At 42.9% G+C, this 16,471-nt stretch overlaps 1 protein-coding gene across 1 annotated transcript in view; it reads right to left on the bottom strand.

Annotated features, from left to right (window-relative positions):
- Window positions 1–16,471, bottom strand: part of SORCS3 (sortilin related VPS10 domain containing receptor 3) — a 323,974-nt gene that overhangs the window by 78,092 nt on the left and 229,411 nt on the right. The window contains exons 6-7 of the mRNA XM_075154994.1: window positions 14,993–15,057; window positions 6,400–6,518 (exon numbers count right to left, since the gene is read on the bottom strand). Coding sequence (XP_075011095.1) covers window positions 6,400–6,518; window positions 14,993–15,057 — 184 coding nt within the window. The remainder of the gene's footprint in view (window positions 1–6,399; window positions 6,519–14,992; window positions 15,058–16,471) is intronic.

Here is a 16,471-nt window from a genome sequence, read left to right as displayed (position 1 = left end):
TAAAAAAAAAAAAAAAGGTATTTTCTATGAAAACCATTTTCCATTAAACAACTTCAACTGAAATTTTTGGACTCACTCTGGTGAGACTGCAGGCATCCTAAAAAGGCAGTATTATCCATAGGTTCTATAAGAAGCTGTCAGTGTTTGTGGGTGAATACCGACATCTGCATATGTTTTAAGGAGACTTTCTGATGCAAAAGAAGACCGAATTTGTTCAACAGCTTTTGGCAGAAGTGCTTGCTCCTCTGAGCCAGAGGAATTATTCAGATGTGTATTGTAAGAGTCCCACTTAGCTGCACCACACAACAACTGGAGAAATTCTGGGTTTGCTCGTTCTCACTCATACTAGTGAGCAGGCTGAGACGCTGCCCTGCTGTGCAACTCTCTGAATTAAGCAGGGGTCTTCTAAGTGCAAAATTACTTCAGAGGGTGAAAGAGAGCCAGACACATGATCAGTACCAAAGAAGAGCATTTTGACTTAAACTTTTCACGTTCCACATGGAATTCCTGCCATCTATAAGAACTGCAGCTGCTCCCACACTGCTGTATGTACAAGCTGTGAGTAATCACCATCCCCTGCTCCTAAATGGCATGCCACAGACCCCATCTCATTCAGGAGGATTATAAACCACAGCCGAGACACTCTCTCTCTCTTCCCAGTTCCCCTCACAGTACTTCCTTCCTTCATCACATCAACCTCAAAAAAAAGGGCAAGCACCAGAGCAGCTTAGCTTTTTGGACATGGGACCATCATATGTTCCAGCACAACTTGACCTGAAGGAGTCTGGAGTCAAGAGAGAGCTCTACAGTTCCCAGGCTTCCCAGGAGACTGAATCACAAATGAAATGGCGTAGAAAGCTGCCAAGAAAGCTTCGCAAGCGGAGCAATGGCAGGAGGGGCCAGGTGAGAGACAAGACCTGCAGTTCTTTCAGCTTGCAGTTAAAGACCTTGATAAATTATGCCATAGGAGTGGAAAAGGGAAGGGACACCCATGTTCCCACTCTTTAAAGGCCTTGGAAAGTGATAATGTACTGCCTCTCAGCATGTCTTTTTGGTTAATGGCGCAAAGAACTTCCCATTTAAAGTGGAAATGGAGCAGGGTCTGAAGCGAACAGCCAGCCCTTTTCAACCAGAGCTTGCAGGTGTCATTCCTTGGCCTTATAAGGTGAGACCACCAGCCAAAAGTAGATCTGCGAGTGTTCATCTCCAAAGGCATTTGTTTGGCCTGCTAGAAAAAACAGGCATCATCCGCAAATTCAAACCAGGTATGAGCTTCTAAATCTCACAGGAGTCTTCCATGCCCAGTAGCTTTGTCACTATCACGGAAAGTGCTGGAATTCCGAGCTACCTTTCAGATCGACTTCAGCTGTGGTCTGTTGGGATAGCAGAGTCTGCACCATCCCAGGGAAAAATAAAGACATAAGAAACAATCAAGATAGGTATTGATTGCTCATCCACACATCTCTGCACTGACTTACAGCCAGTTGAAATCAAAAATGCCAAAGTTACCCTGAGGGTCTCCAAGCACTGACAGACAGAAGCTTAAGGGAGGAATGGGGACAGTGTTAACTGGATGCTGAACTAGACTGGTATGACCTCTGGGAGGAAAGCCACACACTGAAGGGTTTACATGAGGAAAACACAACAAGATTAATAGGGGGAGGAAACATATTTTATGAGACCTACATCTATAGCTTGGGAAAAAAAAAGAAAAGACAATTTTCAGAGACTAAATCCTTCCTCAAGTCCCTCAGGATCTCGTGAGTATGCCCAAAAGCTTATCTGTCCCTTTTCTAACTCTATCAATTCCATTCTCATAAAAAATACTACCTCTGCCTGTAAACTTTGTCTCACTTACACCCTTAGGCCACCAGCGCTATAACAGCAGTACTGCCAGCAGTCCTCATGCCACACATTCTGAAGAGTTTCATCATTATTACTGTCCCTCTCCTGATACCTAGGGTTCTGTGTGAAAATACAGTCCTTACATGGGTCTGCACCAGTACGTTGGGAATGTCATCAGTCCCCGCTAGCAGCCAGACTCATCCAACACAGGACTCCAGCCACCCAGCAGAACCACCGAGCTATTGCACCTGAGATAGCTTGAGCATAACCTTTGGGTAACTGGGAACAACTACTTTAACTTAGCAACAATTAGCTCCCTATGGCAGCTGTAGGTCTGCCCACAAGAACGTTGCTTTCTGCAGAAACCACTGTCCCAGAGCAAAGCTGATCTCCAGTGAACGCACTACGTATTCGTACCCCCTTAGGAGTTCTTAGATCACCACAAATAAGCAACACTGTACTGAGACTTTTTTGGTCCAAACTCTCTTCTTTCCTTGTAATAAGTGATGATGTTTGCTTATGCTTTCTTGCATTTTCAGTGGAACATTTTCATCTGTTGGCAAGGAAACGTACACAGATCGTTCCTGCTCTTCTCTTTAGTCTTTAAAGAACTAAGTAGTACTAATGTTATTTGTTTACTTATAGGAAAATAACAAGTTTTTCTCCAAACAATCCTTTCTCACTCAAAACAGACTTTCCTGAAAAATAATCCCCATTTTCATTAAAGCGTATTGCATTTTAGACTCCTTTAAGCAACCTGAGCAATTCCATTAAAAACCATCATACAAGATTTGCTTGAAAAATATTTTCCCCAAAATTTCCCCTGTGATTTATTTTTGCCATAGAATTTCTCCAAAATATCAATAGACTAGATTCATACATAAAACAAAATACTATCCCTGACCCCTGGGTCTTATAATGTAAGCTCTGCACATGAGAATACAGTAGCAGTTCAGGTAATTGTCAGGAAGTCAAATCTTATAGGCAGTTGCAGGTTATCTCTGCACCTGAGTTTAGAAAGTGATACTATCTCAGTAGCGAGTACTTAAAGACACCAATCAGGAAAGGTGTGGTACAGCTATAGAGAAAGGCACATTACAGCTGTAGAGAAAGTATGGGCTCCACTACTGCACAGCTATATAATTGAACACGACTGACACTGACCTTAATGGCAAAGTTGCTCATCAAATTAGCTCCTTTTTGGTACAGTAAATAAATTCAGTTATATTCCAAGCTTTTTTCTCACAGATAAATGACCTGCTCTGCAAGCTGTATGAATTTTAAGTATTAACCATGAAAGATGATGATACTGGCTCCTGGTTAGATCAGAGCAATCCTGTGAACTGAATGAAAACTTATACACACAACAGAGAGCAGGATTTTCTCTTAATGTATCAATTTATTCAGAATTATCCAATCTTAGTGATGTGCTAGGCATCCTTAAATAACTATTGATCAATCACATAGAAAGTCAATCAATAAATTCAGAGTGATCACCTACTGGTTTATTCATAAGAATTTTTCCTACTCTCTCTTTAGTAGCTATTTCTTCCTTCCGTCTTCATTACCTTTTATATTTTTCATCATGTGCTATATTATTTATTTCCTTTGCCTGGTAACCAGTCTGAGTCTTTTCAAACTCTCTTCACGGGCAAGTTTTTTTCAAGCATAGGATCATTCTCATTTTCTTTCTTTGCACTGCAATTCTGCAAAATCCTTTCAGACGTGCTGCACAACAGCAATCCACATGATAAGGAATCATTGATTTATAATGGCATTATAACATTTTTCGTATTCTTCTTTCCCCTATCCATTACGCACCATAGTATCACATTTGCTTTGAGTGCACAGTTACACAGGTTAATGCTTCCCAAGAATCTTACATTACAGGCCTGTTCATCAACTTGGGTAGAATGGATATTCACTAGTAAATAACTGTATGCAGATAATCTAAAACATTGATATCAATAGCTGGGATTAATCTTCCCTAATTTTAGCTGTCAAAAAGTTAGTCATCTTCTCTAAGCTATACTTAAGTTCCTTCTAATATTAATGAGAAAGGCGTATTCAGAGAGAGACCTATCTCATCCTGCAATAAGAGCAATAGGAGAAGATAAATTGCCTCTGAAGGTTTTGATCTCTCTACTCGCTTTAGAGGAACACAGACTGCTGGTTTAGACACAAAATCTACTGTTTTCATGACAAAAGTTAAAAGACACTAGTTCCTCTCTCTACTCTAAGACATTATTTCTGATTTTTTCCAGCACAGACAGATCAGAACTCATGCACCCATCCTTTATGCAGCTATTAAACTTCACCAGGTTCTTAACATTTAATTTGATATTTATTTATTCATCTCTGTCTAATATTTGAAATTCAAAAGAGCTGGCTCCCATATTTCTGTCCAAGATTATCCAGACAGAATGATATGCATAAGACATTGCACACACAGTCAATCTGACACATCCCATAATAGGCAGCTACATCACATGGCTTGTGAGACTAATACATCCAGGAGATATCAGCACTCCTACATATGTACTGAGCAAACACTCTGCATAGCCCATCAACTGTATGCTGGACACGGTGGATTTAACACACCTTCAGCTCAGAAATGTGTGTGCTGTGAATGCGAAGTGTCTGCGTATTACTCGAGTACTACATGGATTCAATCCATGCCCGGTTTCTGCAGCCACTTACAACAGGCTGCTGGACAGTCAGAAATCCTGCAAGTGTGATGCAAAAAAAAAGGAAAAGTGATAGACAACCTGTGAAAGGGAGAGTCTCCTGCCCAAAGCAGCAGCAACGTTCAGTGTATATATTTAACATTTCTCAGAAGTGTGGGTATATGATTTTAACTTCCAACACTCATTAAGCTATAATAAAACATTGCTAAGGATATTCGAGGCACTTGAAGTATTATATATACATACATGCATGTGTTTGTATACACACACACACTTTTTTTTAACCTGAAGCAATTAACAGCTATTAGCTTGAGCCGCTCAGTGCTAATTTGAGGCAAAGGAATGCGCACACCAGGCAGATGTCCTCACTGCGAGCACAAGTGTCTAAACAGAGCAGCCTTGTTTTAACACAGGTGGGAGCTGTGGAATGAGAAATGTCTGTAAGGCCTTACACTAGCCATAAAGAATGTTCCACAATACCCTCAGCCACAGGCATAAAACACCAGATTAAAAGCGTCTCTCTAAAATACTCCTTGGAGAGTAGAGCATTTACTGATTGGAAAAGCCATTGCTTCCAGTCAAATCATGACTTGCTAAGTTGCAAAAGTTACATTCTCTGTATATTCTAGCAGCAGGTCTTCCCATGATGCCAAAGGAAGCGGTAGGAGGCTGTGTTTCATGGGGAAATGAAGAGAGCTGTGGCTCCCATAGCACTCGGTCATCTCCAGAGCAGCAGACTCTTCTACTCACAGAAGTATGCCAGTGTTACTCAAGTACATGCAGTTTCCACATTGCAGTCCTCCAAGGTCATATGGATCCAGTCCTCCACCTAATCCCAGCACAGAATTATCAGCCTTCCCACTTAAATTGCCTTTTCTAAGGACAATTTCACAATAAACAGAGCAGAACTTTCTTATAATTTGGATGCATTCAGGAAAACGTTCCCCCAAGAAAGTAAAATAGGAGCTTAACGTAACCCAGTCTTACTCAAAAAAGGAAGCATATGTTTCTTCTGTACCACCTGGATCCAAGCCCCATCTCATCTCATCTCATTCCCCCTCTTCGGCATTGGTGACAAGCAGTTAACATCACCATGTCTGTAATCTCTGTCTCCTGAGCTTTCTACGACCTGGAATCACTGCAGCCTGGCTCCCAGTTTTCACCCAAATGGCACATCTTCAGGAAGTGTTCTTTCATACTGTACTACTCATTCTCACACTTCCACAGGTATGAAAAGGGGAGAGATGGCCTTGTTCCAGCCAGCCCATGTATTCTCAGAAAATCTCAAAAACAAGTAGTTTCTCATTCAATTTCTGTCACTTTCTCCCCATCTCCAAAATCATCATCAACTAGCTGACAAATTTACAGCCACCTTCCCCTTTGAAGTTGCACTGTAACACCTTTTTCCAATCTCTCTGCCATTTTACCTCCTACTGCAAATCTTTGTTTGCTCCTTTAGCAGTACTTGACTGTCAAATCAGCATAAACCTTTGCATTTGTTAAAATGATCACTCACACCTTTCCTTTGTTCTTCTCTGTTCTCTCCAGTTCATCACTAGCTTCTTTCTATTTTCCAAGTAGCTACAACAATAGCAAGTTAGAGCTTCTGTGAAACCCATGGACCCTTATGACTAGAGATGAATGAACTTTCAAAATATATCAGATTCACTATGAGACAAGTGATGAGCAGAGAGATCAACTGTTTTATCCTAGACTGCATTGCCAATCTAGAGCAGGCAGATATAGACTCCCAGCTCTTACAACTTGCGGTCCCATGCACTTGTCCTAAGAATATGCTTCCTCTCTTGCACAGAACAATACCTCGCGCAGGCAGAATTCATGTCACATTCATATCAAGTCAACGTACCTGGATGAAGATATATTCATCCTGAACAACAAGGGAGCTGATGTCAATGGAGCGTGAAAATGGCCCACTCCTTTTGGTCTCCGAGCACTCCTGGATCCGACAGGTCAAATAGTGGGTGTCTGTAATGGGAGAATATGTACATGTGAGAAATGCCCAGGCAGGAGCCTGCTGTCTGAAAATGTCATCAGCAGTTTGAAAGAAGGTCTCTGAAGGGAAGTCTCAACCTCATCTCCAACAAGCTAGACATTATTGCATGATCTACCTCCAGCCTTTAAAACTGTAACTGCTCTCTTGAGTCAGAAATTCATCACGCTTCCACACTCACTATTCCCTTCCTTATTGTGCAGACATCCCTCAACAGATTGGAGTTCAAACCATAAATGGAGGGTACAAATCATAAATGCATCAGAAAACTGATGATGAGACTATATGGAGCAGAAGAAGATTTCAAAAGCCACCCGGGTAGAATTTATCAATTCCACTGCCCTGCTGGGAATTATATCCCCATCCTCCCCCTGAAATAACCGAGCCTTGATGACTGGTTTTAGTTGTGGTAGCAACACACAAGGAAGAAAAAAAGTCCAAACCAGCACTATTAAGTTCAACTTATTTTGTTGTGAAAATGACAATCATCTCCCAAAATTAAGTCTTTATAGCCAATATAGGCTAGGTATGAAATAGCATGACTAGCTGAAGAGTCCCAACAGTAGTTACATGCACTGCAAGAGGCATCAAATGCTTCTGTCTAGAGAGAAGATGAGAAGACCATCACACTAATGGGATGCCTTGTCAGTCCTTGACATTGCTTGAGAGAACATGAAGACGACATAAGACAAAGGTAGACATACAGAAAGTTGCTCGGAGTGGCAAGAAGAGACGTGCTCGCTGCCAGCAAGTTGGCAGGGGTTATAGGGGATTAAGCATTATTTCACTCAGGCTAAGAAAGGATCTCATGAAACAGAACAATCAAGGCACTGTGTCTCTGGATGTATGTAATCTAAATATGCCATCTCTGCATTTCAACCGCTCTTCTGAAAACTGTAAATTAGGGAGAAAATGAAAATAAAACTGAGATGATGGCTGCAGTGATAAAAGGGTCATGTCTTTTACACTGTGGCACTTCTACAGGCTTCTTAGATTCACGCATTTGTTTGCTTTTCTACCAAGGGTGAGGACAGACCATCAAGGAAGAAAACAGTGGGTTTATAAGGGCTGGTGTGGAGAAGAATTAAGAGATGGCCTAATGAGTACCAGCTGATTCAAGAACAGAAACAGGTGAAGGGAATTGTGAGCAGACATGTGATTGTTGCCGGAAGGAAGATATCAGAGAGGCAACGGAGAGAGACAGGTGAGAGAGTGAGGGGGGGGGGGGGGGGCAGGGCAGGGCAGAGAGAGAGGGGGGGGGGGGGGAGAGAGAGAGAGAGAGAGAGAGAGAGAGAGAGAGAGAGAGAGAGAGAGAGAGAGAGAGAGAGAGAGAGAGAGAGAGAGATGGTAGGGCTGCCCTGTTATGATAAAGGCTGTGCATGTATGCTGCAACAACTGGCGCCCGAACAGGGACTGAAAGAGATAAACCTGAAGAAAGAAGGTCTTGGGGAAAGTAAATAGAAATATCCGGTGGTGAGCCCCGCTGAACTGCAAAAGCTGTTGAAAAGAAACAGGAAAAAAGCCGTTGAAAGGAAACGGGATAGAAGCTGTTGAAAAGAAACAGGAAAAAAGCCGTTGAAAGGAAACAGGGTAGAAGCTGTTGAAAGGAAACAGAAAAAAAGCCGTTGAAAGGAAACGGGATAAAAGAAAAAGAGCCGTTGAAAGGAAACGGATACAGAGGTGAGCAGCCGCGGGGAAGTTATATGAACTTTATACATTGGTCATGGGGCAGTTGGCATCTCAGTAGAAGAACTGCAGAAGAGGAAAACTTTGCAATTAGAAATTCTAGAAGGAATATTGTGTGTATGCAGCTCTGCAGAAGTTGCGTCCTGAAGAGCAGGTGTTGCAAAACGTGACTGATTCAGCAATTTTGGACGGAAAATCAAAAGATAAGAAAGATTCATTTGAACTTGCGCCAATGGCGGATGAAGCTTTACAGAAACAGAGGCTAAAGATGAACTTGTTCTAGTGAATGTAATGGCAGCAATTTTGGAGGGAAAATCAAAAGATAAGAAAGATTTATTTGAACTTGCGCCAACGGCAGATGAAGTTTTGTAGCGGTAGAGGCTGAAGCACCATTTGTTCCCGCCCTCCCACCCCAAGAAGATCTGCTGCGGGGATTCGTACCCACACACACACATATCAGTGATGTTCTAGAGGAAAGTGAACTGTGTGATGGAGAACAGGAAAAAGAGTTAGAAATGTTAAGGAGGTATGCAAATCAATAAAAGAATATGGGTTATGGAGAATAGGAAAAAGAATTAGAAATGTTAAGTTTGTCTACCATATGAGGTGATTAAGGAGGTACGCAAATCAATAAAAGAATATGGGTCACAGGTTTCATTTGAATATGAACTTGTTCTAGTGAACATAATGGACAATTTGGCAATTGAGAACAAAAAAGGAGGTGATGTGGAGAAGAATTCTGGAATCGGGAGTTTCGGATAGGACTTTGGCAATGCTATAAAACCATAAACAAAAAAGGGGGAAATGTGGAGAAGAATTAAGAGGTGGCCTAATGAGTACCAGCTGATTCAAGAACAGAAACAGGTGAAGGGAATTGTGAGCAGACATGTGATCGTTGCCGGAAAGAAGATATCAGAGAGGTCAACGGAGAGAGACAGGGGAGAGAGGTGCAATAGAGAGAGAGAGATGGTAGGGCTGCCCTGTTATGATAAAGGCTGTGCATGTATGCCGCAACAGGCTGGGGTGAGCCTGGTGCAGTGATTTTGGTTCACAACTGCACCTATTAACAAGGATCTTGTCAAACTGAGCCCAAAAGGATGAAAGGGAATTTTAAAAGGACAGTAACCAGCCTAGCAAAGCTGCTTACAGGATTCTCCATCCCATAAAACTTGCTATTGTCCTTAGTCTGTGTCTTTCCAGTGACGGCAAAATGTGGTTCAGTGGAAAGCACTGGGGGGTATGACTGAAATCCTCTGACACTCAGCTAACTGCCTTCCCAGATTTAAAGACAAGGTTCACAAACTGGCAGTTTCTCCTTCCATAGCCTTATCCCACCAACAGACTCTTAAGAATGCAAAAAGAATGCACAACAGAGGCATTGATAACAAGAATAATCATTTTTAAAAAGATATTGTCTAAAAAAAGTCACAAACTACAACTAAGCTTTAATCTAATAAAGGCTTATGACGAGTCACATGACTGAAGGTCCACGTTTAAAGGCTGCAGACCTGGCTCTGGGTTGAGGCACTGGGAATTCCAGGTTAATAAGGGCTACATGGTTGATTCAGAACAGTTGCAGAGGTCTGGTAAAGCAATGAAAACGTAGTCCCACAGATGATGCTAAAGCAGCAGAAACTGTTGCTGATGCCAACTCAGAGTATCTGGAGGTAATTAAAATGTATGGCGAAAGATATCTGACCCAGAGACAGTGTCAGATAACTGGAGTATCAGAGTTGTGCTTTCTCCCAGCGTAAAATAGCAGCAGCAGAGAAGTCAGACTCTCAGCTGGGATAAATTAAGATTCTTCATCAACTGACTCATAGACACTTGGTCCAGAGCTGCTATTTACCTCCTCAACATTAAATCTATGACATCTTTACAGCGGATAAAAGCAACTTCTCAGAAAACAAGATGGTCTTATATACTGCCATGCTACCCAAAGAGCTCAGCAGCCTTGACTTGTTCTTTGAGGTAGCACTAAAATTAGGCAGAACAAGGAGGAGAGGTCAGGAGCCGTAGTTTTAGAAGCTCATTCCCTCCAGTACATTCTCCCACACAGTCGCCTGGATATTCTTATCCTTCCAAAAAGGGGATAATTTGCTGCTCTGAGTGACAGAATGGGAAGAGGAATAAAAACCTGTCACAAATAAATGCAAATAAATCACAAACGTTGACACGACAACTAGCTTCCTGCCTATTGGAAAATGTGTCATTTTGAGTGTGTTATACCAGCAATCAAATACACTCAAAGAATGGCACCTGATTAATATTCACGGGAAGTTGGTGGTGGAAAATGGGGGTAGCTCACTACCCATTTTCTATTTAGTCTTTTGTTTATTTATTTTCATTTATTTTACAACACAAAGCCTATAAAAGAAAACACAGACGTAAAAAAATTATCCTCAAACCTGTCTGCCTTTGGACACAAAAATAAGTTCAAGTCTTGCCTCGCTTCTTGCTGCCCCGCAAAAAATGAAAAATAATTCCCTTTAAAATATGTTAAAAAATCAGGTGAAAATATGACAGCACGCAATTCACATTTGTGTGTGACTGGAAGCAAGAAACAACTCCAAGTCTGTGCTCAAGCTTCTTGAAGGATATGATCCCTTCATGAGCTATGGTCCCATTTGCAGAGCACATCTTCCCCCATGTAGAAAGTGCAGGGCCCCTCAACAAAAATGTCAATTAAGAGAGAATGGGGCATCCTAACTTCCAAGCTGTTATCTCTCTCTTCTCTGAAGGGAGTTAAATATTCAACCCTGTTTTGAACAGCCACAAAGAAAAAGGATGGCCACCCAGAGGGGCAGGTGGTATGTGCCCAAGCTATGCCTTTAAAGCTTTGCTTACCTTTCACTGGGAGATGCATGCCTTAAGGGAGTTTGGCTTCCATCTAGGGATTATTTCCGATTTATATATCATCCCACACAACACCAGAATTAGGAGGTTTGGGTTTTTGTGTTCTTTTTATTATGTTCCACTGCAAAAGGAGTTGAGAAGAGCTCCCTATTTCCTAGACAGCCTCAAAAACTTCTCATGCTTATAACCCAACACCCAGCTACTTTCTCAGCCCATCTGTGAATGAGGCAATATGGACATCAAGCAGTCTGGAGGGTTTGCTGCAGCTCAAACCCCAACACCCATACCTCCGCACAAACCCTTCCCACGAACTTCTCTCACTTAGAATTAGGGAACGGCTTTCTCAGATGTGCAGCCATTTTCCAGTTGAGGAGCTTGAAACACCTCCCCATTGCTAACTAACATAGTCTCCCATGTTGAGAATTTGGAGTGTATTTTTACCCTTTTTAGAAGTGATAAAACTGAAGCAATTTCTTGAAATTTGCAGTGATAAGCTGGTGAAATAAGCCAAACTACCAAGTCTCTTCTTTGCCCGCCAGTCATGACAGCTTTGGCAGGAAGCACAAGAGGCTCCCTCTGGTGGGTAACACCCAAAGATGTGGGTGCCTGAAGGGAGACGCTGAAATAGTCAAACCTGTCACTGTGCTGAAGGCTGCAAAGGGCAGACCTATGTGAAGATTGCTGTGACTTACAGAGACACAGGACAGCAGGGCCTGCTCCTGCTTGGCAGATTTAACAAGCCAGCTAAAAGCAGGCATGGCTGGCCAGCATGGCTAACGGGGAGAAGGGCAGCTGATGGAAACAAGTTGCATTGGCAGACTGGCTCAGCTTAAGTCAGGTCCTGGTGCCAGGCAAGACTTAAAATCATAAACTGTCAGTGAAGGTTACTGTGGGAGGGGGAAAAAACTAGCTGGCCTTGACAATTTTTCCCCCAAAGGAAAAGAGGATCTAGAAATGTAGACAGGACTGTAAATTACTCCCCAGGAATTAGTTAGCCTGTTTTATCTTTCTGGTTAGGTTTTTTCCCCTCTTTTCCCTTTAATTAAAATACTGTTTATTGCATCTGTGAGCGGGGAGAAGATTATCTCACTGAACATCGGAAATTTAATATATCTTTCCCAGGAGGTGCTGGTGGGTGCTTGTGTCAGTGTATTTGTAATAGTTCCCTTGCATCCAACCCTGTCCTTGCTGCTGCCTATTACACCCAGGCAGAAGGTACAGTGCCCAAGGCTCCTACATGTTTTTATAATTTAAAAATGCAAGCCTACATTATTATTCTGCTACAATAGCTCTGCCAAGATGTCGAAAAAATGTGAAAAACTTCATCTGCTACAAAAGACAGGAACAGCTTGAGATCAGCTGGGCACTAGAATTAGCAACATCTTGGAAATATTTAAGGAGACTAGACACTGGGGCAGATGTCTTTTCAGAGACCCTACCATTCCTAATGACCGAACAGACAAAACCATGGAGCAAGACGTATTGGAGGACAGACACCAGAGCGGTGAACAGGACTTCCACCTCCCTGCTCCATGAGATTGTTGATAGCCCTGACTCATTTATGGATGAACGAGTCTCTAGCATGATGCCCCACCACCTGTTCCCAGCCACAGAGCATATTTTAGGCTCCAGTGTCTGAATCAGTATTAGATAGGTTCTTGAGTCCCATTACTGCTAAAAGAAAAAAAAGAAAAAAAATCGTCAAGTTCAGGAGTCTAATCCTAAATACCACTTCACTCCCCCCCCCGCCCTTTTTTTTTTTTTTTTAATAAAAAACATGGAGGAAAACAGAAGAGCGGGAAAGACAAATGCCCCCTCTAGAAGAATCATGTACTTTTCAAGTGGCCAGGGACACTGAAGGCAGGGATTCTTGTCCCTGAATTGAACTGAGCAACGGGAATACTCAAATCTATGTCTGTTAATGCATCAAATAAGTGACGGAGCCACCGGGCTGACCTAAGAGGCATTAAAAAAGCCTCCCCTTCTTTATCCCCACGACTAAGGAAAACTTTCATCAGAAACTTTCTGATCAAGAGGAAATAACTGCAGGGACCCATTTTCCAGCAGGTGTAACGGCCTCAGCCATTTCACTTAGAGCATGAAGGCCCACTTCGGCTACAGAGCCAGCTAGGAGAAAAGCTCACCCTCCCATTCCGAAGTATACAGAGCTGTACCATTTCACACCAGGTGAGGCTATAGCTTTGAGGCAGTCAATGTTTTGTAACACAAACTAATATCGTTTTAAGCCTTAAAAACTCTAATTGGAGCAACAGAGTTCTTTTGTGCTGTGCTTGGCTGGGAGAGGAGTCATTTTGGTGCTGTCCCTCAGCGGGACATGCCAGCAGGGCCAGCACAGCCCGCCAGGCCTCGCCTGTGCCTGCTGTCTGCTGGGGCGATGGCTTGCAATGGGCCTGTTTTGCTGACACTCCTGGTTTAAGTCTGACTTTCAGTGAAACCCTCAATACCATCAACTGCCAATTTCAAAATGCTGAATTTATACATTAAACAAGAACAAACAGCAAACCCCTGAGCAAACAAGACCTGAAGGAAGACAGTTGTCTGCAAACTGGGGAGACATCTTTCAAACGAAGCATCTACATCCTTGACACATCCAATATTCAAATAGCTGGGTGAGCAAGTTTAAACTTAGTTTGAAAACAGACTCCATCAGCAGTTTGTTTGCTTACTTACTTGGTTTTTTTACTTGCTTTTGGCCACTTCTCCCAGCATCCCTGCAACAGCACACACAGCAGCAAAGGCACTGAAGAAGCCTCCCTACCTTGCCCACCCACCTGCTGGCCTGTTTTGCTTTTTCCACATATTCAACAAACAGCTGTCACCCCTGAGCTTTCACTGCCTGGTTATTTATTCAGCTGCCATCACTAAATAGCCGTGGGAGGCCAATGAGTGATTTTAGAAGATCCACAGCCTCAGAGAAGCCACCCTGACAGACAGGAGCTTGTTGGCACAGCATCTGGCCTACACAGCGCTTGACTAAAACAGAGAAAAGTTTGCAGCGAACAAAAATGAGGCCTTTTCCTCCCAGAAATCCTCTGCAATCTCAGTCCTATCCTGCTTTCCACACTGTCCCTGTAGTGTAAAAGGGACACATGTCCCATGCCGTGTAGCATTGAGCTGGGGTAAACCTGGTCCCACCCCAGGAGCAGATGCATTACCATGCTGTAGTTCCTGTGTGAAATACTTAAAACAGTTTGGAGAGAGTGGTGGAAAAAGTCAACTTACTTCTAATACTGTCTTCTTCACTGGAAGTTAATTACATAGGAATCCATTCTACTGCAAATGTGGCTAGATTCATTTCAGTGAGGGGTTAAGAATTTTTTTTTTTCTTTCTTACTTCAGATCAAGGCACCCTTTCAAGGCCTGTAATGTTTTGGTATGGAGCACCTATTCATACATCATAAGCAAAACTGAAAAATCCTTTTAATATGAGACAAAGGGTACCTGGGGCATAGGGACATTCTGGCCAGAGGATAACTCTGACTGTAAGCGATTTCTCAAATTCCCAGGTACAACTTAGCTGTTCTGAACACCTCTGGAAATGCATGGAGGCTGTACTGCAGAATGCTGGTAGCCCAGCTCTTTATGATTCATGTAAAATTCATGATACCGAAACAGCTAAATAGGGAAGAGAATAGACAGCTCCTTAGCCCAACAGATTGTGCTTCTGCCCAGCCTCTACACAGACAAAAGCCCTGCAGCCTCTGAATTTCCCCCCCAGGGGCTAAGGATAAGAATATGCAAGAATATGCTTCCCATCAAACCCCATGATCCCCATCTTTCCTATCAATTAAAATGTAAATGGGGAGACAAAATGAGTAAAGTGAATTTCCATTCCCACTCCATCCTTGACTCAAAGCCCACTTCAGCGTTGACTGCAGGCACTCACGTCCATCAGCTGTACGGGCTTCCATGTGCACAAGGTCAGGTTCTTTATCCAAACCGGTCACCGACCTGAGCGGGGGGGAGAGAGAGAGAGAGAGAGAAGGCAGCCAGTTAGATAAAAGGCTACAATCGGACAGAGAGAGCATGAGGGAAAGCAAACCAGTTCAAGTCTACCTTGTGACACCTGACATGTAGGTCCCCACCTCCTACCAACTTGTGTCCTTTGTGTTTCTACACAGCCCACTCCCAGGGGTCATATACTAACCTTTAAAACCAACATCTTCCCAGGCACTGGTGGGTGAACCTCCCTATCCCTTGTCTACAAAATCAAGACTACAATGATCATTCCCGTGTGTCCTGGTTTCGGCTGGGATAGGGTTAAATTTCTTCCTAGTGCTGTGTTTTGGATTTAGTATGAGGAGAATGTTGATAACACACTGACGTTTTCAGTTGTTGCTAAGTGCTCTCCTAGTCCAAGGACAGCTCCCGTGCCTACTGACTGAGCTAGGTACACAAGATGGGAGGGAACATAATCAGGACAGCCAGCCCAGCTGGCCAATGGGGTATTCCATACCATGTGACGTCATGCTCAGTATATGAAGGGTAGGCGTGATCCAGGAAGTACCGATCGCTACTTGGTTATCGGTCAGCGCGGGTGGTGAGCAATTGCATTGTGCATCACTCATTTTGTATATTCTATCATTATCATTATTATTTTCCCTTTTTCTGTTCTATTAAACTGTCTTTATCTCAACCCACGAGTTTTTCTCACTCTTACCCTCCCGATTCTCTCCCCGTCCCGCTGGGGGTGGGGGGGAGTGAGTGAGCGGCTGCGTGGTATTTGGCTGCCTGCCAGGTTAAACCACGACACCGTGGTAGCAAAGCAAGTTGGTTCCAAGATCCAGTAAAACCAGAGCTCCGTTTTAATGCTGAAGGAAAGATGAGGGCACAGCAGCCTCATGCTTATAGACAGCAAATTAAAAAGGGGTTTTACTTGGCTGAATGGTGACATGAGAGACTGAGTTTCCTGATCTGCCCCTTGTTTGCTGGGCAATCTTGCTATTGTTTACCTCAGTTTCCCCATCTTCAAAAGAAAAACAATGATGCACACATGCATGCTGAAGTTCTGATAAAAAAAAAGTAAGAAAGTATTCATTATTCACCCTATGGTCCCATGCCATGGTCCTTGATAATCATGAAACAAGGCACGATGAGTTTGTTTAACCTCACTGGTTGAAATCCAAGTCAAATCTTCCTGTGCATTGTTATTTTACTCCCTAAAAATATTTTGCAAAGCACATTACAAAGATAGTTTTCCTCCTGGCAGAGGGAAAGTCAAGCCCAAAACAGAAATGTTATTATTAGTGTCCTGGGTGATAAGAATCACTGGGAGATGAACATTTAGTCCTAGCAATGGCTGGCAGGGAAAAAAAAAAAAAATCCATAGATGTCCACGTGATTTATGGAGCTGCTTCTCCTGAGT

The sequence above is a fragment of the Calonectris borealis genome, chromosome 7 (genome assembly GCF_964195595.1).
Source record: "Calonectris borealis chromosome 7, bCalBor7.hap1.2, whole genome shotgun sequence".
NCBI classification, from domain to species: domain Eukaryota; kingdom Metazoa; phylum Chordata; class Aves; order Procellariiformes; family Procellariidae; genus Calonectris; species Calonectris borealis.
Note: the sequence above shows the minus strand (reverse complement) of the source record. Positions and strands in the feature narration are given on the sequence as shown.